Here is a 27,050-nt window from a genome sequence, read left to right on the forward strand (position 1 = left end):
CTATCCTACGACACGTGAAAATAGCTAGACCGTTAGCGGCACCAGTAGTCTAAGGTAAATGGGTTACCGGGAGCCAGAGCGCCGGACATTAGGGCCAATCTTAAGGTGCTGACCAGAAATAGATGTAGATATTCCAAGATGGTTGTCCACGTCGGTGCCAATAATGTCAGGCTCAGACAGTCTGAGGTTACGAAAGGTCATTTTAAAGAGGTATGTGAGCGAGCCAAGACAATGTCCCAGGCAGTAATCATCTCTGGCCCCCTCCCAGCTAGACATGGCGCTGAGACCTACAGCAGGCTTTGGTTGCTGAGCTGCTGGCTGTCAAGGTGGTGCTCTGAAAGTAGCATAGGTTTTGTAGATAACTGGTTCACTTTCGAGGAGAAGCCTGGTCTTCTGAGCTGGGACGGGATCCACCCCTCGTGGGAGGATGCTGACCGTATTTCAATGAACTTAGCAGCTAGCCTTTATGCAGGAACAGGTTTAGGTGGCCTTTGACAAACCGGAGCTAAGGCCAGGCCGCAGGCAGAAAACCTAACCGGCTTGAGTTGTCACCTAGGTACCAGCATACTGACATTGTATCTGTGCCCCGAACCAAAAATAGTACACGTAGACCGCAAAAAGCATCCCTTTCAAATTTAATTTGTATTAAGTTAGAGCAGCTGATACAGACCACCTGCACCACTAAGCTAAAAATAGGATTACTAAATACTAGATCACTAACGACTAAGGCACTTATTCTAAATTTCTGACCACGTCCTAAACATGCTCTGTCTAAGAGACACATGGGTAAAACCTAATGAGTACTTGGTCTTAAATGAGGCGACACCTCCGGGATATAGTTACTGTATGAGCACAGACTCAGACTCAAAGGTAAAGGGGAAGGCGTTGCAGCAATTTATGAAAAAACACTACCAATAATGCAGAAGTCAGGATTTAAATTTTAATAATTAGAATTCTTGTTCCTCAAAATCTCAATCACCTGTTCAAAATCTAAAACTCTGTCTCTCCCCCTCATTATAATTTATCGTCCACCAGTTCCTTATTCACAATTCTTAGCTGAATTTGCAGAATTCCTTTCAGACCTAGTTACTTCAACTGAGAGAGCAATAATTGTGGGGGGATTTTAATATTCATGTAGACAACGAACATGATCCCCTGACAATAATCTTTACTAATATACTACACTCTATGGGTATCACTCAAAATGTTCTCCAGCTGTCCAAATAGGTCATTAAATAAACTCCAGCTAGTCCAGAATGCAGCAGCCGGAGTCCTCACCAAAACTAAAAAATATGACCATATTACCCCTATTTCATCTTCACTGCACTGGCTGCCAGTTAGATTTCATGTTGACTACAAAACACTGCTCTTAACCTATAAAGCTGTAAATGGTCTTGCACCGCAGTATGTGTGACCACATGTGCAGCCACATTCCGAATCGTACACTTAGATCACAAGATGCAGGTCTTCTATCCATACCAGGAATAAAGAACGTTACTTTTGGGGGAAGAGCATTTGCTCTTAAAGCACCACAGCTATGGAATAAACTTCCTTGTAGTGTTCGGAACTCAGACACAATCTCTGCTTTTAAGTCAAGACTTAAGACGTACCTCTTTAGCCAGTCTTTTGGATGGTTAAATCCCCTTTTCTAAGGTGAATGGGAAATCTAGAGGTTCATAGTCATTTGAGATTAAAGGTGAAAGGGGGGATTGGTGCTGTCGTCCTGCCACTCTCCCCGATCAATTGAGCTGTGGACGGTAGGTTGGCTTCACACCAAAACCCCTGGAAACCCTCATGACTGTGCTTCCTTCCAGGTCTCTCTTTTAGCCAGGCTGTCATATTTACTTTAGTACCGCCGGAGATTAGGTTAGGTGTAGGGCAATAACTCTTCTCCATCTTCTCTGTTCCGAGCTGATCCCGAGCCGACTCTACACCGTGTGAACCCGCACCTGGACTCCTGGAGATAATTACATGACACCAACTGGGACTTTATAACTATATGAACTCTAATGAATCTCAGTATAAATGCAGTTTCATGCTGCCCGATCCCCCAGAGGAGGATGGGGTCCCCTTCCGAGTCTAGGTTTCTCTCAAGGTTTCTTCCTGCTAGAGGGAGTTTTTCCTTGCCACTGTCGCCTCAGGCTTGCTTGGTGGGGTTCTGGCCAGTTAAATGTAAAGTGCTTTGTGACAATGACTGTTGTTAAAAGCAGTATATAAATAAAACTGAACTGAATTGAATTGATTTGGCCATGATGGTACAAAGGGCTTCGAAAATCAAAAATCCCTCACGTAGGTCTTATGTGGCTTGGTACTAAGATTATCAAAATTTGTCAACTTTAGAAAATTCCAAATGTTTTCAATTAAATCCAATATGGCAGCTGCAGAAATTTAGAGGACATGAAAATCCCAATATATCAGACTCTGCCTCTTCTATAGTGATTTTTGTCAAACCGTTCAACAGCCAAAGGACATTTTTGCTTTTTGCAGTAACCCATAGTGATGGAATGACACCATTTTTGGTGACCTTCCTATAAATTGTGTTCCAAGTGTACTTGCCAAATTTGGTTTTGTCAAATCAAAATTTTGCTGAGATATGGCCTCACATACTGTTTGCTGGCTTTGTCATCCAATTCATTGGAGTATAGCAGCAATAAAATTTCGGTTAGCATAATGATTTGAACAAATTTTGGTCCTAGCTGCCACGCCCTACCCCTCTGGTCTCTTCCTGGACATAGCCTGAACGAGTCACACCTGGAGTGTATTAGCCTCATCACATGTCCCTGCCCCTAGTTAATTACTCCCAGCTGTTGTGTGTTAGGTTCAATGTTCCCCATGTATATAAGTGCTCCTTAGTCTCGTGTGCATTAATCTGGTCATTGATACTTGGACTGCCTTCCTGAATAAAATCCTCTATGTGGGGTTTAACTTAAAATGTAAAATGTTGCATCGTCAGTCTCTGCCTGCTTGTCCACCTGCTCACCTATGCCCGCCTCCTTGGCAGCCCCTGCCTGATCGCCGGCTAACTTCTTACACCAGTGTGCCGCAGGTCAGACCAAGGCGTCACGAGAGCAGTGAAAGACAATGAGACTTGCTTGCCAGGACAGAACACACTCTTTATTATATACCAGAACAGGACTGTAACAGGCATCCAATGAGCACCAAACCCAAATACACACAGCAGAAACACAAGGTGGTCAGATGCTGAACTGTACGGTGCACACATGGTGGGAGATTGATATAAGCTAAGAACTTGCAAGGACCGGACAGGGTACACACGACACGGGCAAACACATGCGCAACGATAGGGAAATGCAACCATTAACAACAACAGTATAACAAGGGTAAATAACAATTACAGACAGGGGATATTTACCGTTAGCATGCTGGGATATGTTGACCCCTGCAGGCGCTACACTAATAATAGTGAAAAATACAAACAATTCCAATAGCACCTACAGTGCTTGGCCCCTAATTTTAGTGAAAAATACTAACAAAAAGAATAGGTGCCTATGCAACTATAGTGCTTGTCCCTAATATTAGTGAAAAATACTAAGAAAAACAATAGGCGCCTATGGTGCTTGGCCCCTAAAAAACTAACTATTACAGTAGATACCTATGCACCTATGGTGCTTGGCCCCTAATAATAATTATATAGCTGCATGGAGTGCACGCAGCAATAATTGGACCAAGCAGAATAACAAGGCATAGCTGCCATGGAAAAAAATGCATGTCATTTTGTCAAGGGGTTGATTATATGCACTCACAGCAAACTTTATGTCAATTGACCAAGGATTTAAGTCATCTTTTATGGATGGCATCTTCACTGGCTAATTTGATAGGCAAATGAATGGTTTTGAAAATAAAAAATCTGAATTAATTATATCCAGCCATCCATCATCGTAACTGCTTAATCCCCACTGGGGTCACAGGGAGGAACTAACCTTGGGCAGACGCCAACACACCGCAGGGCACACACACTCACACGCACACAACTACAGGGCCAATTTAGACACACCAATCACCCTACCCTGCGCGCTTTTGGACTGTGGGAGGAGCCCCCGGCGAAAACTCACGCGAACATGGAGAGCGGTCGACCTTCACACAAAAAGGACCGGGGCCGAACCCAGGACGCTCTTGCTGTGATGCAGCAGTGCTGCTCGAAACAATTATATATTATTTTTAAATCATGCGCTACCACATATATTACGCATCTTTCATTTTTCAGGAAGGAGTTGCTCATATAAACATTGTATCCAATCAGTGTCAACACGAAGCGTGAGTTGCCCTTCTCAATATGGCCGCCAATAGGGAGTGACAGTTGATCACATCACGTGTTAAAGTTACTGTAGTCATGGGGTGTGAGATGCCCTCACTCAACATGGCCACTCATACATTGTGACGGTCGATCTCATCACGTGGTGAAGCTCCAGGCCTTCAGAGGGGTAGGAGAAAAGGCAGATCTGGTGTTCTAGCTCTCACTTCCTGATGATCAAGCTGGGTGAAGGTCCATAGTCACACAGCGGCTCTGCGATAATCTTCGCTACTCGTATTTATTACGACAGCTGTGGTCAGACGTGACGGTGGGATCGGCTGCTTAAGGGTGAAAATGGACTACTGGGTAAGTTTACTGCATGTAACCTCATTTGTGTGCTGCGAAACCCGGTGGATTGGGCTGAACTGTTAGCAACGTTAGCTGTGAGGACAAAGAAACAAACTTGCTGGACAAAGGCGTAAGTGGTGCCTCATAATGTTGCAAGAGCTGTTCGCCGCCAGTGTGTCACCGACTCGAGTTGCTCCGGGTCTCTGTAGGGGACCTTCCTGCCGCCGTCTCCACACTGTCATCATGCAAAAGTGTAAACCATCCGGGCACGTCTCCGGTAAAGGGGCTGCCCAGTAAACGACGGCGTTGAGGGTTCCGGTCCGGAGCTGCCAACCATTAATAATCGTACACTTGAAAGCTGTACGATTAAATCACTGGGACGCATTTGCAGACTGTATCATAGTTCTGAATAACTTACTATCATTACTCTCATTCAGTAATGTCTGTGTCTGTAACATGTCATGATTTATTAAAGTTTCTCATTTCATAAATGGAAATTGATGGCCTGCTTGCGAACCGTTAGTCACGTTGTAAATCGTGATTTAAAACGTTCACATTAAACCTTACCATGCCCTCCAACAGAAAAAATCACATGGATCTGCCTTTACATTAAAGACCGTGAAATAGACACGCTTTTGCAGGCGAAGACGTGAAGTCACGCGTTTTCTTAGATGTCTCTGGTTGCGGAGTTGCGGAAAAAATAATAGTATAAGGAAATTCCGTTGTATGGGGAATATCAACCGGAACCGCCTAATAATATCAGCCTAGTAAAAATAAAACTCCATGTTAAAATAACTCTTATGGATAGATCGTTAAAGACTAAACTGTCTTGGTTTTTGCTTCATAGTGTTCAAAGGATTATTATGTACGAGTCATATCAGGTGACAAGTCAACCAAAATCAGGTCATTACAAGACATGCGAATATTTTAATAAAGGACGAATTTATATGACAAGAAGTAGGCTTTTTCATGTTCTCTAGTGTAATTTCCCGGAATTATTATTCTTTAAAATGTTTTTGTTATTTTGGCATGGTGGTGCAGTAGTTAGCATTGGCTCCTCACGCCTCTAGGACCTGGGCTCAAGTCGCCACCAGGTTTCCGTGTGGAGTCTGCATGTTTTCCCCAGGTAGTCATGGGGTTTCCTCCAGGTGCTCCAGTTTCTCTCTACAGTCCAAAAACCTGCGAAGATTAACTGGAGTTGCCAAATTGTCTGTAGTTGTATATGGTTTAGTGCCCCATTCTGGGTTATTCTCTACCTTGCAACCATTGGCTCCAGACCCCTGTGACTCAGAATAGACAAGCAGTTTTGGAAATTGGATGGATGAACGGTTGTTTTTGTTTGTTATGCTGTTACAGTATGCTAAATAGATCAGTTGTTCTTCACTGCTTGCAGCCAGATTTCCATGCTGTGTGGCACAGATATAAAAAGTGGATGACTTAGGGTTACATTAAAAACATTCACACTCTTAATTGCGGCATTGTTTTAGTGAGCCTTTACATGGTGAGTCGCTAATTGGTTTAGCGTAGGTGGTGTTGCTTTCTGGCTGTCTATTTGTTGAATGTAGGAAGTTGAACCTTTCTGCTCTTAGGCTGTTATGAGGTTACTGCATCAACATGCTTAGCTTGCTATATTTTGCCATAAGCTAAGTTGGCAAATGATATTGGTGGAGTCCTGGTACAACAATGAGCTGGTGATGTGATTTGCTGGTGTTTTTTTTAAAAATACATAAACGGTATCTGACCTCAGCAGGTTTTCCAAGCCATTGTTTGTGGCTGTCAGCTGGTCCTCCCTCCCTGAATTTCCATGAGAAATACCCTCCTTTAAGGGACAGTGAGTCTCCCTGCACAGAGAAAAGGCCTCCTGACAACAATTGTGAGAAGAAAGTGTGCTTTTTATGATCTTAGCTTACAGCAGGCGAAAGTGACCTCACACACCCACTGCAGAGCTGAGGGGAACCTTAGCTGAAACCGCACATGTATTTAGCAATGATCTCCCTGCCAGCAGTTGAAGTGCAGGGTGGAGGTTGTGTCTCTGTTACAACATGTCCACCTTAACTGCAGTTGAGCTTCACCTATGTTCAGATTATGGTTTGTGAATGCGCCCTGATGTAGGAACATGGATTGGTGTGCCAGGGACCTGGGCTAGGCCAGCCCTCGCTTTTCCGGATAGAGTTGTCAGCTGACCGCCGCATTTAGAACTGACCAAAATAGACTTTATTAAGGAGATGGTAGGGCTATTGTTCAGCCGCTCTGCACTGGTCCACAGTCAACTACAATGACGTTGCACTTCCTCTCCATAAACTCTGTCCTTTGATCAAATACATGTGTAACAATTGTAGTGTTATCAGTTTGCATGTGGATTTACAGCTGCAATGAAGGTGATAAGTGATTGCTTGAGTAGACATGAACTGTGTCCATGACACAGGCCGCTATTTGGCTTCTGCATCTCAGTTTGAGGCTCCGACTTAGCCATGCTGTCATGCTGTTAGAGGTGTCAGGAGCAACATCACACCTCTGTCCTGTAATGCTATCCTTGACTAAAAGGGCAGCTAGCCAGTACCTGCATCCTTGTTTTCCATATCTTCTCTTCTCAGCAAACTGAACAGATTATTTTAAAACTATTTATTTGATGTTTTGGCAGCTCTAATCATGTCAGGCCACACAAGACACCAAATCACAGGCACATGGAAAGTTACATATGGGTTGCTGGGGTGGGTTTGGGCAACGTGAGCACAGAAGGTGAGGTACAGCATGTGGCTCTGTAGGTCCTCATTCCAGTCCTTATCTTTATTTAACTTGGAAAGTTGTTTTGGTTTCATTTCTGCCTTGGAGATTGGAATAAGAGAGTCTGACTGTCTGACTGACTGACTGACTGACAAAGGCCTTGTCAGCTACCTATCACATTGTGACTTGGTCACGAGTTGTTCATTCGCTTCCCTATGTGGTGAATTTCTTTTGCAGAACTGATATTTTCATTTCGGGATATACTGGTCTGGCCCATGGCTTGCGATGGCTGTCACTATAATTTTTATACTATTATAACTTTATAATTTTTTTTATCTTTCTGAGTGTCGACATGTGTGGTGATGCAATGGTCTTGTGCAAGTGCTTGGTGAAAAGCACACAAAACATTCTATGTATGCATGCCCCAGACATCATGATTTTGAGTCAGTATCATGAATTATTAATACTGTAATGACTAGATTTTACTGTGCAAAAGAAATGCAAAATGACCCATGCAATTATATTAAATAACATTAGACTTAACAGCAAGCCAAACAAATATTATGGCTATTATATGACTAGTACGCATAGCCGTGCGTCTCAAATTGTGTGCTTCAGTACTTGGCATAAGTGCATACTGAAGTACATAATTTGAAACTCACTGCAACCCCCCCATCACAATGTTTCACTGTGTACATCGTCAAATGCCAAGGAAGTCAACATTGCCCAACCCACATGGACATATATCTGTAACTCACTGATATATAGCAGAATTTTAGCCAGAGTTTGACTGAATATCTGGCGTAAGTCATTAATAATTGTATAGCTGACAGCACAGTGTTTGGCTTTGGCCTGGAGAACACTGACTTCAGCCTCTGTCCTTGTATTTGGCTTTGACCTGTTGGGCACTGTCTCCAGTTTCTGTTCATGTATTTCATTTTGGCCTGGTGAGGACCTGCTCCGGCCTCTGCTTTACTTATGCGGAAAGTGTCTACAGGATCCTGTGATTTATTTAATACACTGAGGTTTAGTTTTGATACCTGTTTGGATAAGATTACTGCTGCATCTGTACTGTCATTCAAATGTCAACCATTGGGTTTTTATCTGTAGCTGATGCTGAGACATCTGACATGTTTTGAAAATGAGGCACTGACAGGCGCAGGTCATGAGGAAGGTTTTGGGTTCAAGTTAGGATTCTTGAGCTTTGTCACTATTTAGTTGGTCACCTGCTATGTTTGTCTCCCACAGAATGCTCTGATCATCTACAAGGAGATGCTGCTGCTCTATGTGGATGAGGGCCGGCAGTTCGTGAACTCGAGGTGTCAGATTTTGGAACCCTGGCAGATAATTGTTGTGACAGTGCTGTCCACCCTTTTCGCCGTCTGGATCTCGGGGATTCTTTTCCAGAGAGAGAGTAAGAATCCTGTGGGCTCCGTCACTAGCCCTGCACTGTGTGCAGGCCAGGCCTTGGATGATTTTTTAACCATAGAAATAGACCTTCAGCTTAGTTGAAAAGTTTGAGTGTTGTATATAGTTTGTGAAATGTATGAAAAAGATTACTGTCAGCAATTTGGGACTGAGTAAGATAATAACAATGATATGTAATCTAATTAATAATATGCATTAATGTTTGGAATGAACCCTGATTAATCTTAGGCCAGAAGCTGCTTCTGAACAGCTCACTGCATCTCGTTGGTGTTTTCCCTGCGCACAATCCACATGTAGCTTAATATTATCCCAAACTGGCCTGGCCTGTATTTGCTAGTGATATTTATACACCATACCTTTCCCTTTTCCTCCTCTGGCAGGTCTGGTCTCAAGAATACAGAAACAGTTCTTTAAAATTATAAGGAAGATCCCATTTATAGGAGCATCGGTAAGTTTGGGCTGTTTTTTATTCTGGTGTTATGAGTCATGTTGCTTTTGTAAGTCATGTGAGAAGCATGAATCACAAGGGTTTTTAATGGTTATGGAGACCAGATCTGAGAGGCACAGACCCAGGGTTACCCTGCATCTTTAAACCGAGGTCCCCCCCCACCCCCACCCCACTGCTCTGAAATTTCTTGTTGTAGAAAATATTTACATACACCTCTCAGGAATGGGTGTAGAACAGGTTTTCAGTGTAATTGTAGACCAGCCCTGGGGCTCCAGCTGTCTGTGACTAACAGTTGTAACATAAGTTGATGTTATGCCCTTCAGTGACATTCTTGTTGAGATGTTCCTTTCCTGTTCCTGTGGCATCCTGTTCAGTAGCTCTGTACATTGACAGATCCAGGCTCAGCTGAATAAGGCTTTGGATGACATGTCTGTCAGCATTTGCTCACTGAAGAATGGCATGAGCTACATGCAGGCTTTGCCGAAGCACGGCCTGTCTCAGGGAGATGTCTTGGAGAAGATCAAGGAGTACGACTTGCTGAGTGAGTGAGGACATTTATGCTCTTGGTCCTCATCAGGGATTTTTAAATGACTCAATGGGACTATAGGACTAAATTATTAACCACATTCATGAGGAGGCATTCTCTGATGAAACAGGATCCTGTGATTTAGTTTAAACCCAGAGGCAAAGTGTTGATACCCATGTGGATAAGGTCACTGCTGCAGCTGTACTGTCATTCAAACTTCAGCCTTTGGTCTATTACCTGCTGCTGATGCATGTAGCTTGTTCTTGAAGAGCTTTGATCCAGACAAGTCTCCGCTAGCTGGATGACACTGATGCAATATCTACTCATAAATGAATCACATAGCAGGCAGATGATTAAAATATTTTCCCTTGATACTACCTGGAGACCAAATGTTTTTTTTTTCCAGGTGAGGTTCAATGGCAGAAGGGCATGGTTTCAGGCACAGTGTACAGTGGAGATGAGAAACTCACAGAGCTCCTGGTGAAGGTATGCTTGCCCCACCCTGGATGAAAAGTAATCAGACAGAATCAAAACTGACCTGGCTGTCTAGCATCTCCTCTGAATTTAAACACAAGCTGTAGTTCCTCAGTGTCAGATATCAGTTGTGTGATTTGTGAATTTTTAAAAGGGAGAAAAGTTTTTTTTTCTTTTAGAATAAGTCTCAGTGAAGCTTTGTTGCAGGTATATGGTGATTTTGCATGGAGTAACCCCCTTCACCCAGAAATCTTCCCTGGGGTACGGAAGATGGAGGCTGAGGTAGTCAGAATGGCCTGTACTCTCTTCCACGGTGGCCCTGAATCCTGCGGCACAGTCAGTACCTTGTTTCATCTGTGATTTATTTGCATATGGGGACATGAGGTTCCACAGTGACAGATATCGGCAGACTGCCTTGTGGAATGTGTCCATTTGAAACTGGAAAACATTTAATTTCTCCAGACTGTTACAATGGCTGCATAGTGTCGAGGAGCTTGATTGAGGTCAGGATCCTTTATCTTGCCATACACATGCAGAACTCCATCAAGCTCTGAGCTGGCTGGGGACTTGGTGTGGAGTGTTCCTCTATTCTTGCTCTGAATGTGTGCTGTGTTTCTCTTATTCATCAGGTGACTTCAGGAGGAACTGAAAGTATCCTCATGGCCTGCAAAGCCTACAGAGACATGGCGTACGAGCGAGGGATTAAACACCCTGAGATGTAAGTTCCACCTTGTGCTGTTCACAACATTCCTGCTTGAGTGATCAGGAGGAAAAGTCATATTGTGCTGGAATACAGTTAAACTGGCTGCGTACTATATGAACTGAAGAAATGTAGGTGTGTGTCTCTCCAGAAGACTGGCTGTTTCACAGACTGGATGAAAGATGGAAAGGGCCAAACATACTGGCTCAGGAAACAGCTTTCAAAGCCAGTCCTGATAGAGGACTCACTGATTAGCTAATTAACTCATTTAGTTGGTTGTGTTTGTAATAAAAGTGTGACAAAGCACTGTAGTCATGATGTGGGGTTATAGGGGTATGAGTTTGTGTCCCAGTACGTCTGTCACAAGGAGCAAAGGATGAGCAGCTGAAGATGTAAAGTAGGGAATGAGGAGTGAATCCGTGTGGCTTGATCTGGCTATCCTGCACCCCAGTGTCGCCCCTTTGAGTGTCCACGCTGCCTTTGACAAAGCGGCTCATTACTTCGGGATGAAGCTCATCCACGTGCCGCTGGACCCGAAGACCATGACGGTGAATGTGAAGGTGAGATTCTCTGTGTTTAGAGCTCCACCTTTCTTTTCGGAGGACACGTCTGCATCCACACAAAAACCTGAGGTCATAGTTTAGGCCCTTCTACTCTGGGACTCTCCTCTGCACCAAGAAAGTGCAGTGGTACCTGCTTTGAGTGTGAATCTAAAACAAATGGCTTTACAATGATTTTTACACACAACCATAAAAGACTGTGATCCTATGGGTGTAATGATACTGTTTGCCCATGATTCGGTCTGTATCGTGGGTTCAGTATATGGCTCTGGAAAGAATTGAGACCACAACACAGATTTCCTTTCACTCATTTCTTAACCTATGGGTTTGTATCTTTGAATAACATTTTTGTTTTACGAACTACAGTCTGCTTCTTGACTGTTTCTCATTAATAAAGGGCTTCTTCCTTGCTATGTGGGACTTCAGTCCTGCTTCTAGGAGCCTGATACAAACTGTCCTAGTAGTGCACCTTACACCTGCACCTTAATGTTTCCCATTCCTTTTGAAGTTCACTTGATGTCATCCTCCAATTTATTAGAAACTGTCAAATAAGTCGACGGGCAAATCTGCCATTAGAAAGTCACTTCCTCCCTCTACCTGGTTGGTTTTTGGTTATTCCCAGTATCTTCTGTTTCACCTTGTTCTTGTGTACTTCTCTCTTAGAAATTTTGAGCCTGGAAGCAACCTGTCATGTAGTCTTCTGCCAGCAGAACCAGGATAAAATCAGGATTTCGAAATGCAAATTTAAAAATATACACTGCTCAAAAAAAATTAAGGAACACTTTTTAATCAGAGTATATTAAAAATTTATATAAAATATTAATATAAGTAAAAATTTGAAAAATCCAACCTTTTCATTGAAATAAATTTCATCAAAGAAGAAAAAAATTTGTCATCAAGAAATATTTATTTTCCTCACCAACAAATGTGTGTTGGCACCCCAGCATTGAAAACTTTGTACAACCTTCCTTTGCCACTATAACAGCACTGAGTCCTGTAACATTATCTAGGGTCGAAAAATACCAAGCATGGCATCTGAGACCATCCCTCTTTACAAAATATCTCCAGGGTCCTCGGCCATCTCTGGTGCACTTTGCTCTTCAGCTCAGCCCACAGGTTTTCAGTGGGGTTCAGGTCAGGTGACTGAGATGGCCATGGCAGAAGCTTGATTCTGCGGTCAGCTAACTTTTTGTGTTGATTTGGACATGTACTTAGGATAACTGTCCTGCTGGAAGATCCGATGATGGCCTGGTTTTAGTTTCCTAGCAGAGGCAGCCACATTTTTATTTAAAATGCCCTGGTAATTCATGGAGTCCATAATTCCATGTACCTTAATAAGGTTTCCAGGACCTTTTGGAGGAAGAAATATTTTGCAGTCGGAATAAAGTTCTTTTCATTATATCCACTGTTGTTCTTACACGAAACTGACCTTGAATTTTTATCGCCTAAAAGCTCAGTTTTTTTTGTTTCATCAGACCATAGAAGACTTCGAGGCAAAGTTATAGTATTAGTTCACAAAGTCCAGGTGCTTATGGTTGTGTTTAATTGACAGAAAAGGCTTTTTTTCAGGCATACCTTCCAAATCTGTTAGCATGAAGATGGTGGTTTTGGAAATGTAACTTTTTACTTTGATCCTCTTCAGTGTATGTGGGGGCTAAATAAACTTGGGTCCTCGTCCAGTCAGGTTTGTAGCAGTTCCATCTGATGTGCACTTTTTTATTATTGTCCCAACAGTAGAAATGTACTGTTTTTATTTTTTTAAATGCCCAACATGACTTCTCCCTCATTTAGTTTTTGTATGTCGAAGGATGGGAATTTGGCCCCTTTTTCACCTCATGTTTGTACCCCATTTAATCCGGAACTCATGGATTACAGCTTGAAGGTTCAGATTCACTCCATTCAACTCAAAAATGTACAAAGTACATGACAAACATGCTTCAGTTATATTATAATTTCCAGGGGTGCCAATAATATTAAATATTATAAATATAATTATTTCTTGATAGGTATGTTTTTCTTTGAATTTATTTCAGTGAAAGGTTGGACTTTCCTCATTTAGTTTTCTCTCATATTCTCAGTATGACATGAAGATACTTCACCAGAAGGTGAACTTTTTTAACCCTTTTTTTTTACAAATACATCTTTACAAGGGATGCCAATCGTGGAAGGCGGTGGTCCGTGTCTGTCTCTGTCTGTCTGTCTCTGTCTCTCTATCTATACATCTATCTATACAAAGCGTTGCTAGGTGATATAACAGAAGGCCATGGGTTGGTTATACTTGGTGGGACGGATTTTCACACGGCCGTCATTCCTGCTTGGATGGTTTTTCTGGTTTGGAGACAATGCCCATGCACAGTCCTTGTCATTTAATGTCTTATGCATGAATGGGCCTCATTTTACTGTCCCTGTAGCTGATCAGCTAATGACTTGGACTTCAGGGGATGTTCAGGGAGCCCCGGTGCACTTGGCTTCATCTCCTCAGTCCTGCAGAGTTGTGGTGGACCCCCCCCCACCAGATGCTGCCTATAGGATGATGTGGTAGTTCAGGTTGATTTCATTGCTGAACAGGTTATGAGAAGATTCATCTCCAGGAACACAGCCATGCTGGTATGTTCAGCTCCTCAATTTCCTCATGGAATTATGGACCCTGTGGAAGAGGTGGCGCAGGTAAGGGTGGCTGGGTCACACCTTGTGGGTGCTTCTCATGGACCCATATTGGGATTCTTCATTAAAGACAATACTTCTGTTCCAGCTGGCGTTGAGGTACCATGTACCGTTTCATGTGGACGCATGCCTGGGCGGTTTCCTCATCACCTTCATGGACAAGGCGAAATTCCCTCTGGCTCCCTTTGACTTCCGGGTCAAAGGGGTCACAAGCATCTCAGCAGACACACACAAGGTGAAACTGAATGGTGCCATCCTTCATATAATAATATAGTAAACCTATAGCCCGATGAGCCAAAATATTATGACCACCCCCACATAACATGAATAACGTGACTATCTTGTAAAAATGTCACGTGATAAAGTCTGGCATATATTACACAGTAATATACACATATTTGGTACTCATAGTCAACATGTTGAATGCAGGGGAAATGGGTAGGGATAAAGACCCAAATGACACAAGGGCCATATCATTATGGCCAGATGACCTTGTCACAGCATCTTTGAAATGGCAAGGTTTGTGTGGTGCTCATGGTCATCTGTGGTAAGTAGCAACTGAGAGTGGTCCAGGGAAGAAAAAAAACATTGATATGCCCACAGGGTGCCGGGTGCCCAATAATTGTCAATGCAGGACGTGAATGGAGGCTATCCTGTGCTGTACAAACTAACTGGCACAAATTACAGATAATTTTAATGATGGTCACAGGGGTAATTCATAGCTATATTGTGTATGAAATTCTGCTGCATGTGGCGTTACATAGCCATGGATCTGACTTGCTGGTTCAATGCATCCCACACATGCTTGACATTCACGTGATGTTTTAAGGGGATTCATTGGATCAGGGGACTTTCTTTTATTACAACAAGGTCCAGTTCCAGTGCTGTCACGGCAATTGTAGGTGCTTTTGATGAACAGACGCGGCATTCTGACTGGTCTTTAGACCTTGACACGTACCATAACAGATGGTCAACATTATTTGCTTCACATGAGGGTGGTCAATAATGGGTGCTATCGCAGTGAAGTTCCCGAACCTGATCCATGTTTGCACGTCCCTGGGCCGTCTTGACTGGGGACTTTTGATGCTCCTGATTCTCCACTTTCATGTGTCACTGTCACACTGCACAAAAAAACTGAGACCTTTACGCTAAATATGCATGGGAGACTCGAAAGGATCGTAGGTTAAACTTCAAGCATAAATCGACACCACACTGCCACCCCAAAACGGGGGACAGACATGTACTTATATTTTCTTCATATGACTCACAACATCTTTGATTTGCTGACCAGATTTTATAATAAAACAATCTCTCTGTTTCACAGAATAAGACGGTAACATATTCCGCTAATAATCACTGGCAAGTTTCATGGCACAGGGGACAGTAGACAAAAGTATTAGGATTAGTTTTTGATGGAATGTTCTGATGCACAAATATGGAGATGCAACTAAACAATGTAAAACAAAAAATAAAAATTAAGCGTAACTCAAGTACAAAAATAATTCCCTCTGCTCAATTTTTGCTCCATTAATATCTCTTTTCCTCACACTTCTGTGTAACTTCCAAGTTAACTGGTTGACCAAGCACCGCCGCTATCAAGCTGTCACTAAGTGCCTTCCCAGTAGTTTGTATTTGAACAAAAGGTGCCTAGACTAGAGTAGTTACTAAAAAAGGGTTCGAGAACTGCCTCCAAGTAACTGCAATTGGGCTGAGTTCCTGAGGTGTGAACACAACAACAGTTTCTGGTTCCAGGAAAATGTTTCTGTGATGTGAAGGTGCCTAATATTTTTGCTCATTGGTGTATGAGCAAATGAGCAAATATGGTGTATTGGTGTATTCATACATGTATTAATGTGACTGCTTTGTCAGTGGCTAATGGACCACTCTCTCTGCTTCCCTTTCAGTATGGCTATGCCCCCAAAGGCTCATCTGTCATCCTCTACAGGGAGCAGAAGTACCGTCATTTCCAATACTTTGTGGCCCCCGACTGGCAGGGGGGCATTTATGCTTCACCTTCAGTGGCCGGCTCTCGTCCGGGAGGCATTATTGCTGCCTGTTGGGCCACTATGATGCATATGGGAGAGGACGGATATGTGGAAGCCACCAGGAAGGTCATTGAAGTAGCTCGCTTCATTGAGGCCGAGTAAGTGTCCTGTAGGGGTGAATGGACTTATCCAGGGAAGGCTAAAATCCATGTACCCTATCATTAACTCTTACCCCAGTGTGTGTGGAGGGACAGTGCGGCCCATCTTCCACTCTGTTTTATAATCTTCCGTAGGATCCGGAAAGTGGATGGTGTATTTGTCTTTGGGAAGCCGGAGGTGTCTGTCGTGGCTCTTGGTTCAAAGGTCTTTGACATATTTCGGTTGTCCAATGCTCTCACCTCCAAAGGGTGGAACCTTAACACCCTGCAGTTTCCATCCAGGTAATATCCAGGACTTTTTTTGCCATACTTTAACTCAGCTTGGGTATAAATGCGTTAATTAGTTATTGAGTTAATGGTGAAATAATCAGTATTCGATATAGGCTGAACCAGTTAAACCATTTACTAATTCACTGAAGTTCTGTCCATGTCACACGTTTGTCTACAGTATCCACATCTGTGTGACATTACTGCACACTAAACCAGGGGTGGCCACACAGTTTGTCAGGGATGTCAAAGAACAAGTAGCAATCATCATGAAGAACCCCAAGGAAAAGACCACAGGCATGGTGAGCAAAGGGGAGGACTCAGGGGAAGCTGTGGGGGGGGTTGAGGTGGGAGTGGGGGTATGGGGGTGTTGCATTCATTTAATCTGATAAAAACAGAATAAAACTTGTAGATAAATGTCTTGGAAGGTCCTAAATGTCACCATTGAGATGGTACTGTGACATATGGCACATACTCATGTTCCGGATAGTCGGGCTGATCTCAATGTAGGAAGTTCCCATCCCATCATTGTGACCCTGGTACAGTAGCAGGTGCTGGAGGTCTAGCCAATCCCTACCCTGCAGGGCAATGTTCATACATATGTACAAGTGATCTGAGCTGAAGCCTCATTTGCTGCTCCTTTGCACTTGAATCAAAGGTCGTCATGATATCTGTAAAAATGGGTTAAATAACCAATGTGTGGCAATGTTGTCGTGGGAACAGTGCATGGGATGATTAACCTCCCGGTGTTTTTTCCAGGGTGCCATCTATGGCATGGCCCAGTCCATACCTGACCGGACAATGGTAACTGAGGTCTCCCGCGGCTTCCTCGACTGTCTGTACAGAACAAATGTCCATTCATCGGAGCAGAGACATTCGAATGGCATCTCCAAGGCCCAGTGAGCAGTTCTGTGTGGCACCAAGCCAACGTCTCGCTCCCAAATCCTCATCCGATCGATGCCTTATGCTACCTTAGATTCACCTTGTCCTGTAATGTGTGGAAGCACAAACTCCAGTACTGTGTCTCAGACACCTGCCTGCCTTGAAGAGGAGAGCTGTGAGGCTTCTCTTTTGGCTGCCCTCCCATCCAGCAATAAGGGGGGGGGGGTTTGGCCTGCTTTACTATGGCTTTTAACTTGGGATGGGGGGGATGGCCAGACTATCGTCCACACTGATCTTTACATTTTCATGTAAAACAGACTAAACAGACAATATTATTTAAATCCCGGTTCTGTAGTTATTTGCCTGTAACATAATCAGGAGTGTGCAACCTGAACAGGGTCAGCGATCTGTGTCTTGGGTTCCCAACCTCTGAGCTCACAACAAGAAATAAGGGCTCTGGACATTTCTGCCTGTTTATAGATTGATAATATCACTGTACTGAATGCCTTATTCAACGCTCTGCTAGTTTTCTTCTAGTTTTAGGCCTCAGAAATTTCATGAGATGTGAGACTGCTAAGCTAAGCAAGCCAAGGGTCTGTAGGCATGTTCACTGCAGAAACTGATCAGCGCCTTAAATATACAGCATGACGTCATGCCACACGCTTGTTCTAAGAACTGTGTTTTCTAAAATCATTTCCTAAATTGCCCATGAAATGTGCTATTATGAAGCAAAGTCAATATTGTTTTTTTTAAGATTTAGGAGGATGAGAGGTATTATTTTTTTTTTTTTGTACTTTAATGATCCAGTTTTCTGAGAGATGAATGGATGAATTACTTTCTAGTTTCAATTCCAATTGAATGTAATATATTGATATTAATTTAAAATATTTACAATTGTTTACTGGAGCAGAATAACGTCCACAAATGCAAGGATTGAGGAGCTCAGCAGAAAAAGAATCTTGAAGCAGATGGTGAAACTGGTCATTTTTTAAGGCGTACATCATTTTAAATGTCAGGGTACACAAGTGTTGAATTTGATTTTAAAATGTTGCATTTTGGAGTCCTGTCTTTGCAGAAGTGCCTTTCGAAATGGCTTTAGGGTTGATCAGTACTCAGGAATGAAGAGGAGAGTCACTACTAGGAAAACAGTCCCTTTGTCTTAGGAGAGGCATTTGTAGTCGGGGGATGTATGGGGGGTGAAGCAGAAGGACTTTAATGAGCCTGAAACCTGAACGACGGGCAGAGCCTTTAAGGGCCTTTAACTGATCACTTCATTAGTAGCAGTGTACTTAATATTAAAATACATCATATAAGAATGAATTTCACAAGCTAATCAAACTTGGATTTCCAAAACTATAACTACATAAATTTCTTTCATTGTTAAAGAGAAAACTTGCTTCCCCGCATGTAAATGCAGTAACAACATGGCAAACTGTTGAAAGCTTGTCCATCTGTAATTAGGCACATGACAAGCGATGTCTGTTTGGGCAGAAATGCAGTGCATTTCTGTCAACCTCTGAGTACACACCACAGTGTTGTTAAATCTGTCAATGTTCTACAGAGTGACTCATAGTAGATTTTCTCTGGCTTCTGATTGGCTGATGTATACTAAGATGACAACAGGTTGGATGTCATTGTCTTTTTAAAATTTTAGGTGGAAATTCTTACTAGGTCTGGATTATATAAATTGCTAGGTAATTCTCTATACTGTGTTAATTCTGGGTCATATAGCGGTAAATAGCACCCCCCACTCCCACCGCATTATTGCTTGTGATGTGTTTTTTTTTTTGTGCAACTCTGTAATTCCTGAATGTGAAACCTGTGTGTAACCACTATGTGTCAAGGATGAATAACACGTAACGTCTACTATTTCAATATGTACTTTTTGTTTTGAAAATGTATGACAATATGGCGGTTGGCAAGAATTGTTTTTCTTTGACTAATGTTTTCTAAATTGTTACTGAAATTAGGGGACCAGGAAATGGATGCAATAATGCCACTTTTTGCTGATTTAAAATTTTTAACGGTTAAAACATATTTGATGAAATCATATGGAAGTAGAAATGTTTTCAAAATCCTGAAACAGCTTTAGCTGAATTTTAACTTGAAACTCAATTTGAAATTCCTCTGATGGTGGCAAGCCCATCTAATGGCGTTGTGATCTCAGAGTGACTGACGCAGAGGCTCTCCAATCACCTCCACACATTTAACATCAGGTACTTCCTGTGGTCTCTTAGTGACCAAGTAGCATTCACCCATATGCCTTCAGTGTTTAATCATTTGACAAACAAGATAGTTTTGCCTCAGGGAGTCTGGCAGCAAATCCTGAATGGCCAGGTCCTGTAAATAGGCGTGGCTAACATAAACTAGCAAGTTTTGTACGAATTGTACCTGATGGGGAAGAATAAAGATGTAATTACAAGCATGTTCTTCAAGTCAGTGTGGCTTATTCTAACATGGCACCTGCTGTAGTTGCTATAGCCTGCTGTTATAATTAGAGAAAGAGTAACAAAACATGAATATATCGAAAGAAAACTAATGCTGCTGTGGTCAAAGGCAGGTGGAATATGAAGAGCAGAAAACCTTCCAGCACTTTCATACTGCTCTGTCTATCAGCCTTCTAAGAATAGGCCCTCGATCTATTATCTATGGTCCAGCTTGGGATATGATTCCACTTGGCCATTGGCTAATGCGTGGGGTCCCATGTGAAGCTAGAATGAGGAATGAAGGTGGAGCATAATATGAGTCTGGTTTTTATTTCCCACAAGCACTGCACACATTATCAGGGATGCAATTAAGATAACAGTTTGAGGCATTTGCATGACGCAGCACAGTGGACACCAGTACAGGGTCTCCAGATAAGGCAATGGAACATCCTACATGCCAAGGCCTAAGCCCTGCCCACTGCTGACTGTTTCTGGGTAACATTTGCTAGTTTTATGAAAATAACTTTGACCTTTGACCCTAGCAGGTAACTTCTTCCTATATGGTTGGTACAGTTTGACTCAGATGGTCGTAGCCCAGGAAATTAACCAGACAGCATCTTTTAGCCTAAACACGACAGGGTAGAAACCAATGGGATTTGAGCTTCTGAGGATTCTTGCTAGTTGGGATTGCCCACAATATTAGACAAATCATTAATGAGCCCAGCAGATGGCTCAGATGACAGATGCCTGGTCGATGAAGGTGGCCAGCGTGATGTCCCTCTGCGAGAGGCCACCACATTCATGTGTACTCAGAGTGATCTGAACCTGAGGGAAGAGATAGATGGTATCAAAAGTGGGGAGTGTATTTCAGCCAGCCAGCATGTTCTCCTACTTTGATACTCTATTGATTCCTGTGGGGAAATTCTCCTTTCACCTCCCCAACTTGCTCTCTGTAGGTGAGAGCAGGCGGGTTGTGTAGGGCAGCCACCTGCTGCTGCATCCAGGATGCTGGGGATTAAGGGCCTTGCTCAAGAACCCGCACATGTGGTGAGGCTGGGCTCAAACTAGTAACCTTCTGATCACAGGCACAGAGGCTTAGCCCACTGGGCAACATGCTGGCCCCCTTGAGACTGGGTTAAGAGGCAGATTTCTGCAAGAGGTCCTAGAAGGTTCTCTAAACCAAATTTTTTGCTTGAATGGTAGAAGTCCAAAAACTTTAATATTTTTTTTTCCACAAACACAACAACATAGTTAAGTAATTTATAATGTTTGTCTTATTCAGACATTCCCTGCCTTGTGCCTGTAGCATCTAGGATAGGCTCCAGACCCCCCACGACCCTGAATAGGACAAGCGGTTTCAGAAAATGGATGGATGGGTCTTATTCAGACTGCAGAGGAAACCCCAAATTCAGATGAGAGTTCCTGGGCTCTTTTCAAAATATTTCTGTTAATCTGACGCCAATCATGTTACCTTGTTATAGACGTTAAACCACTCAGGGTGGTGGTCCATCTTCTCTGCCTGCAAGGCGACCCTGGACATGAAGCCAAATGCCTGAGGGAGGGAGGGAGATGGGCCTGAGTCTCAATGATGTGTCATTCAATTGGGGGAGGAGCTAGTTATCTAATGACTGAATCAATTAGTTATAGCTTATAGCTTATCCCATGAGATACACCTGTGACCATCTGTGAACAGACAGTGTTTAATTACAGGTCCACAGAGGCAATGAAATAACTTGGAAAGCACCAGGTGCAATGACTGACCTTATGTGTGTATTATCAAATGTGTACTGCTCTGGCTACCAGTAGCTCTTCGTACCTGGTTGAAGTCCTTGAAGATGAACTCTTTATAAATGGCATCTCTCCCCCCCACCTCCACCCACTGCGCGTTCCTCAGCAGTGGGAGAAGATGGCCCCTCTCCTCCTCCGTCAGCGTCTGGATCTTTCCAGCCTAGGACAGAGTCGACACACTCCTGAGTAGCTGCTGCATCCCCAGTGAGCCAACACCTCACCGAGGCAGCCAGGAGTCTCCTTACTTATACCGTATTCACAGTTTTCTGTCTTGTTAAGCAACAATCAGTAGGCTAATTTTTATGTGGCTGTTGAAATCAAACCAGAAATCTTGGGGCCTAGTTCTGGATTTGTACCTTAATTTCAACAGCCACATAAAGACAATTTTACAAAATCAGCCTACTACCAGCTTAAAAACATAGCAAAAAATAAAATATTTCTGTCTAAACAAGATACAGAAAAAATTTATGCATTTATTTTTAGGAGGCTAGAATATTATAACGGCGTCTTCACGGGTCTTGTCAAAAAATTAGACACCTGCAGCTCATCCAGAATGCTGCCACCAGTGTCCTCACTAAGACTAAGAAAGTAGAGCATATCACACCATTCTTAAATCATTGCACTGACTTTCTGTGCATTATAGGATTGATTCAAAAATATTGTTACTTGTGTACAAAGCACTAAATGGTCTCGAGCCCAAATAGATTTCTGATTTACTTGAACATTATGAGGCATCCAGACCCCTGAGATCATCTGGGAAAGTGTCCCCAGAAGCAAGATAAAACAAAGTGAAGCAGCATTCAGTTACTATGCTCCCCGTTTGTGGAACAAGCTTCCTGAAGACATGAGGTCTGCTAAAACATTTAAATCAGGGTTTAAAACATTACTGTTTGCTGTACTTGTAATAAATTAAATCAGTTAAGTCATATAACTTCTTTTCAGTTAACTGTTTGACTTTTAGGTTTTTTAAATGTAATTTGATTATTATTATCAATAATAATAAAAACAATCATTTGTCTTTTAAATATGATTTTAATGTCTTATTTAAATGTGCTCTTCTACCTTTGTAGCGCACTTTGAATTGCCTTGTGTCTGAATTGTGCTATAGAAATAAACCTGCCTTGCTTTCTTGCCTTGCCATGCCTAGTGTCCACAAGCACCGCTTATGGATGGAGCTAAGATTTAAGGGAGGGAACCACATTTCACCTCATACCAAACTTCCTAACTACTGTGTGCTCAGACTTCCCATTAAACCTTACCACTACCATCCATAAGGTCACCTGTGGTTCAGGGGTGACACTAGGGGAATATGGGTCTGTAGCCTCACTGTCCAGGCAAATCGGCTTGCACAAAGTGGTGATTGCTTATTGGTAAAATGCCACAGATAGATTTCACAAGGACGACAAACTACAAAGGTCAACATGATGGCCACTGGCACTGTCACATTATCATACCAATCAACAGCAAGGATTTCTGGGGGCTGTTTGTGGAAAAACTCAACTTAAAACATAAAATAATCAGCAAGCTAACTCTGTGGATACCACGTCTATCTGCCTGTCACTTTCTCTGCTCAGCAGCTACATCTCCTGTTTAGCAGCACTTGAGTCCTTCTTTGTTTACTAAGAGCCTGGGGTGTTCTGGTGAGCAGGACTCTGTATCCAATCCAAAGGGGAGGTCACTGAAGCTAGGGCTCGGATTGGTGGTAGAAGACTGTGTTTGTTAGCAATTACAGTACAAGCCGTACTGCTGATTTTATTGGTGATGCTTCCTTCAGCTATTGTTTGTACAATATTGTTTGTACAATATTGTATTGTTTGTACAATATGACTAACTTAAAGCAGTCCCCAGCTCTACCTCTCCCCTGTCATTATTGCAGGTTAAAAAATAATTTATATTTAAGGCACCAGACTCAATCTTATGGAAGACTGAAAGATAAATACTAAATGCAGGAATAAGGATGCACATTAAAATGATGATTATAGACGTGCTCACTATACAACTAGCTGCAGAAAGTACTCTGAACAGAGCAAACACACATATCTAGGCCAGATGGTCTGATTCATCATTGAGCCCATGGCCGTGCATAATGTATAGAGCCATAGCGACCGGGCTGAGTGCCTTTTCAGCTTGAACACATGAGGCAGATGCTGCTGTTGCAAAGCAGAATGACCACAGGTTTCAATTATGCACTCATGCATATAAACATATTTGCTTACAATGTTGATGATTGGGACCACAATCATAACTATGTCAAACATTCATAACTGCCATTATAGCACAGTAAAAAAAAAACTGTAACACTGGAAGGGGACCAACCAGAGAATTACTGTGAATTGTTGCATGTTTTTTCAAAACAGACAATTGACAACCGAGTTTTATTCTTAAGGTTAAAAGAGCAGTGAAATGCTCTACCTCTTCAGCAAATGCATCAGCTCTCCGTCGACACAGAACAATTTACCATAAATTTCACAAGAAAAAGGGAGCAGGCAGACGCACTTACCATCCTGGAATCACACATCTGTGTTTATGTGTATTCTCAGCTCAGCCGCTCACACCTCTGCCCCTGTCTGAGTCACAAAAGACAGCCTGTTGAGCAGCTGGATTTGATCATGAGGCCCCACATAGCTGCCTCTGCAGAAGCCTGAGCAAAAATGCATGTGACAAAGATATGTTGAACAGGCAATCTTATGGGCAGTTGCAGGAGCCCAAAGCTGCATTTCAGACCTGAGGGATGAAAGATTTCCGTGACAATCCTTCAATTTAAATGCCAAAACTTAATTATAAATAGTTATCAGTTTTTTCAGTGAAGACATTTACTAAGAACATGGGGTGATTCATTCTTGTGTTCTGTAAACCGTAAACACAATTTTAATTGAATTTTAATTAAATAATACCCCCTGTTACTTGGCCAAGTGTTCAAAGCAAAAAGGCATGAAAAATATTATCTGGTCATCATCTGTAGTTTGTTACAGTGTTATGAGTCAATACAGGCACTAGAAAATTACTAGTTAATGAAAAGGAAAAACAGGATGAGCTAATGAATGAAAGGGACTGTAATGATGAATTAATACTGCATATTGTGTGAGAAAGAAGAGACAAATAATCTGATAAACTGTAAATGGTGGGGGGGGGGGGGCAACCTGTCAGAGTGACATGTTTAGAATGGGAGTGAGGTGACTTTTCAGAATGACAAGCTTAGCTGTTCTCAGACTTCAGTCTAATTGCACAATGAAGCAACAAATCAGTAAATTCTGTACCTTGCAAACACTAAGCCATTGCTGTATGTGATAATATTCTGCTAGTGTCATCTTTGTTCCTGCCTAACTTAATTTTATTACCCAGATAAAAGCACACTCTGCATAGTGTTTATGACAAAGGTCTCTGAAAATAGCAAGTTATATCCTGTCATTAGTTCTGAGATAACAGGGACTTAAATGATTATGAATTCCACCTGTCGGCTGATGAATCAGCTTCTTGGGGGTGGGGGACATATTATGTACTGTCAGACTATAGTGAAAAACTTGGCCACCTGTATTAGAGATCCATCCATCCATCCATTTTCCAAACTGCTTATCCTACTGGGTCGTGGGGGGTCCAGAGCCTATCCCGGAAGCAATGGGCACAAGGCAGGGAACAACCCCGGATGGGGGGCCAGCCCATCACTGGGCACACTCACACACCATTCACTCACACATGCACACCTACGGGCAATTTAGCAAGTTCAGTTAGCCTCAGCATGTTTTTTGGACTGTGGGGGGAAGCCGGAGTACCTGGAGGAAACCCCACGATGACATGGGGAGAACATGCAAACTCCACACACATGTAACCCATGCGGAGACTCGAACCCGGGTCCCCGAGGTGTGAGGCAACAGTGCTAACCACTGCACCACCATGCCGCCCCCTGTATTAAAGATTACAGATATTATTAATACTCATATGTAGCAATTTCCCAGCCAAATGGAGTGGCTCATTTTCCCTAACTGTCCAATGTTTTACAACATGCACAGTCATTAATTTTCTCTCTAATGAGTAAAATTCCATTCTGTGTGTTAAATATTACTGAAGTGACACAGAGCACATGCTATGCCTCTGAGATGAAGAATGGTGCCCTTTGAACTTTGATCATTAGTGCAGCTATTAAGTAGGAAATATCCCCTCAACACCATTTCAATTGCAAATGGAGCCTGAAGTTGTGAAATTCCTTGTTCCGCTTGTTCTCCTTGTTCTTACAAACGGGACTGAAGGAGGACCGTCAAACACAGGTAGGACATCTGCAGGATCGTCTTCTGCTGGATGAAACCTAGCACAGGTCTTACTTACATCAATACAGGCCAGGCTGGTAGCTGATGTAAGAGCTTTAAGGGGCTTGAGAATCACTTTCTGGCTTATCTTTGTACTGTTACTGTTACATCTACTAGAATATTGGGTCTTTTGAGTATTAAATGAACTAAACTGAAGATTGAGACGAAAAACACCTGTGCCACATATCACAGTAATTTATATTGTAGACCTGACCACGCTATTGAATGTTCAGATCTTGGATTTGTGTTGTAGACCATGACCAAGCTGTTGAACGTTCTGAACTTGGGTTTATGTTGTAGACCATGACCGCTCCGCTGAACGCTCAGATCTTGCCCTGAGCATTGATGAGGCTCTTCTTACAGTTCACAATCAGCTGCCAAGTGGACTCAAAGTCTCCTATGTCTCTGATTACTGCTATAAGGTACTGATCAAATGTGTACTGAACAGGGGTGGGATGGGACTATTCTTTTAGCCTAGTAAGATGACATTTTGTTGCACTCTTTTTATGTGTCTTGTTTAGCGGACAAGACTTAGGGATAGAGCTAGGGGATAGGGGATACATACACAATAATAATGTGCTCTTAGTTACTTAAACATGAAACAAATGCAATGAATTTTTTTATCGATAGCTGTTTGTTACATCACACTGAGTTAAAAACTTAGAAAATGCTTGTGCAAAAATATACGAGGATTTTCTTAAATAAGCTTAGTAATATATAAAACACGTTTAAGTTCATTTCTAGCCAAAGCATTCCTGGGCAAAGCAGTGCTCAATGACACAGATTATAAAGTTTGCTGGACCGCATGGCATAATTTAGCAGGGCTGAGAAAAGGTGAGAGCTCCCCTAGTGGCTATATGAGTGCATTTACCAAAAGCAGATATAATGGATGGCAGCCTCACTGCTTTCAGACCACATCTTGGGATAGAAGAACAAATCAAATCATTTTTGCTCAATTAATATTTTGATTTTTATTAGGCTTGGAAAGCCGTGCTTAATATTTAGAAACCCACTGCAATTGAGGATGGAATGGCAAAGACATTAGCCTCTACCATTTTTTGTTGTTAATTATCCTTTGGGGTACATTTTCTTGCCTGAGGTAATTGGTAAATGCCAATT

The 27,050-nt window shown here is 42.5% G+C and overlaps 3 protein-coding genes across 3 annotated transcripts in view; 2 read left to right on the top strand and 1 right to left on the bottom strand.

The window, feature by feature from the left end:
• The first annotated feature begins 4,374 nt into the window (after positions 1-4,374).
• sgpl1 (sphingosine-1-phosphate lyase 1) lies at positions 4,375-19,841 on the top strand. Its single transcript, XM_049009056.1, has 14 exons — positions 4,375-4,618; positions 8,573-8,738; positions 9,133-9,200; positions 9,594-9,741; positions 10,133-10,212; positions 10,408-10,536; positions 10,830-10,918; positions 11,352-11,460; positions 14,029-14,127; positions 14,213-14,359; positions 16,029-16,267; positions 16,403-16,549; positions 16,716-16,836; positions 17,294-19,841. Exons 1-14 carry the CDS (start codon positions 4,607-4,609, stop codon positions 17,435-17,437), a joined length of 1,698 nt encoding a protein of 565 aa, XP_048865013.1. The 5' UTR covers positions 4,375-4,606; the 3' UTR covers positions 17,438-19,841.
• A 315-nt stretch (positions 19,842-20,156) lies between these two features.
• Positions 20,157-24,269, bottom strand: pcbd1 (pterin-4 alpha-carbinolamine dehydratase/dimerization cofactor of hepatocyte nuclear factor 1 alpha). The gene is made up of 4 exons (XM_049009096.1): positions 24,131-24,269; positions 21,659-21,790; positions 21,314-21,394; positions 20,157-20,667 (listed from the first exon to the last, which is right to left on the bottom strand). Exons 1-4 carry the CDS (start codon positions 24,146-24,148, stop codon positions 20,575-20,577), a joined length of 324 nt encoding a protein of 107 aa, XP_048865053.1. The 5' UTR covers positions 24,149-24,269; the 3' UTR covers positions 20,157-20,574.
• Positions 24,270-25,923: 1,654 nt separating this feature from the next.
• si:dkey-192p21.6 (uncharacterized protein LOC565246 homolog) overlaps positions 25,924-27,050 on the top strand; it is a 59,940-nt gene continuing 58,813 nt past the window's right edge. The window contains exons 1-2 of the mRNA XM_049007785.1: positions 25,924-25,969; positions 26,259-26,353. Coding sequence (XP_048863742.1) covers positions 25,924-25,969; positions 26,259-26,353 — 141 coding nt within the window. The remainder of the gene's footprint in view (positions 25,970-26,258; positions 26,354-27,050) is intronic.

This window comes from Brienomyrus brachyistius, chromosome 3 (genome assembly GCF_023856365.1).
Source record: "Brienomyrus brachyistius isolate T26 chromosome 3, BBRACH_0.4, whole genome shotgun sequence".
In the NCBI taxonomy this organism is placed as follows: domain Eukaryota; kingdom Metazoa; phylum Chordata; class Actinopteri; order Osteoglossiformes; family Mormyridae; genus Brienomyrus; species Brienomyrus brachyistius.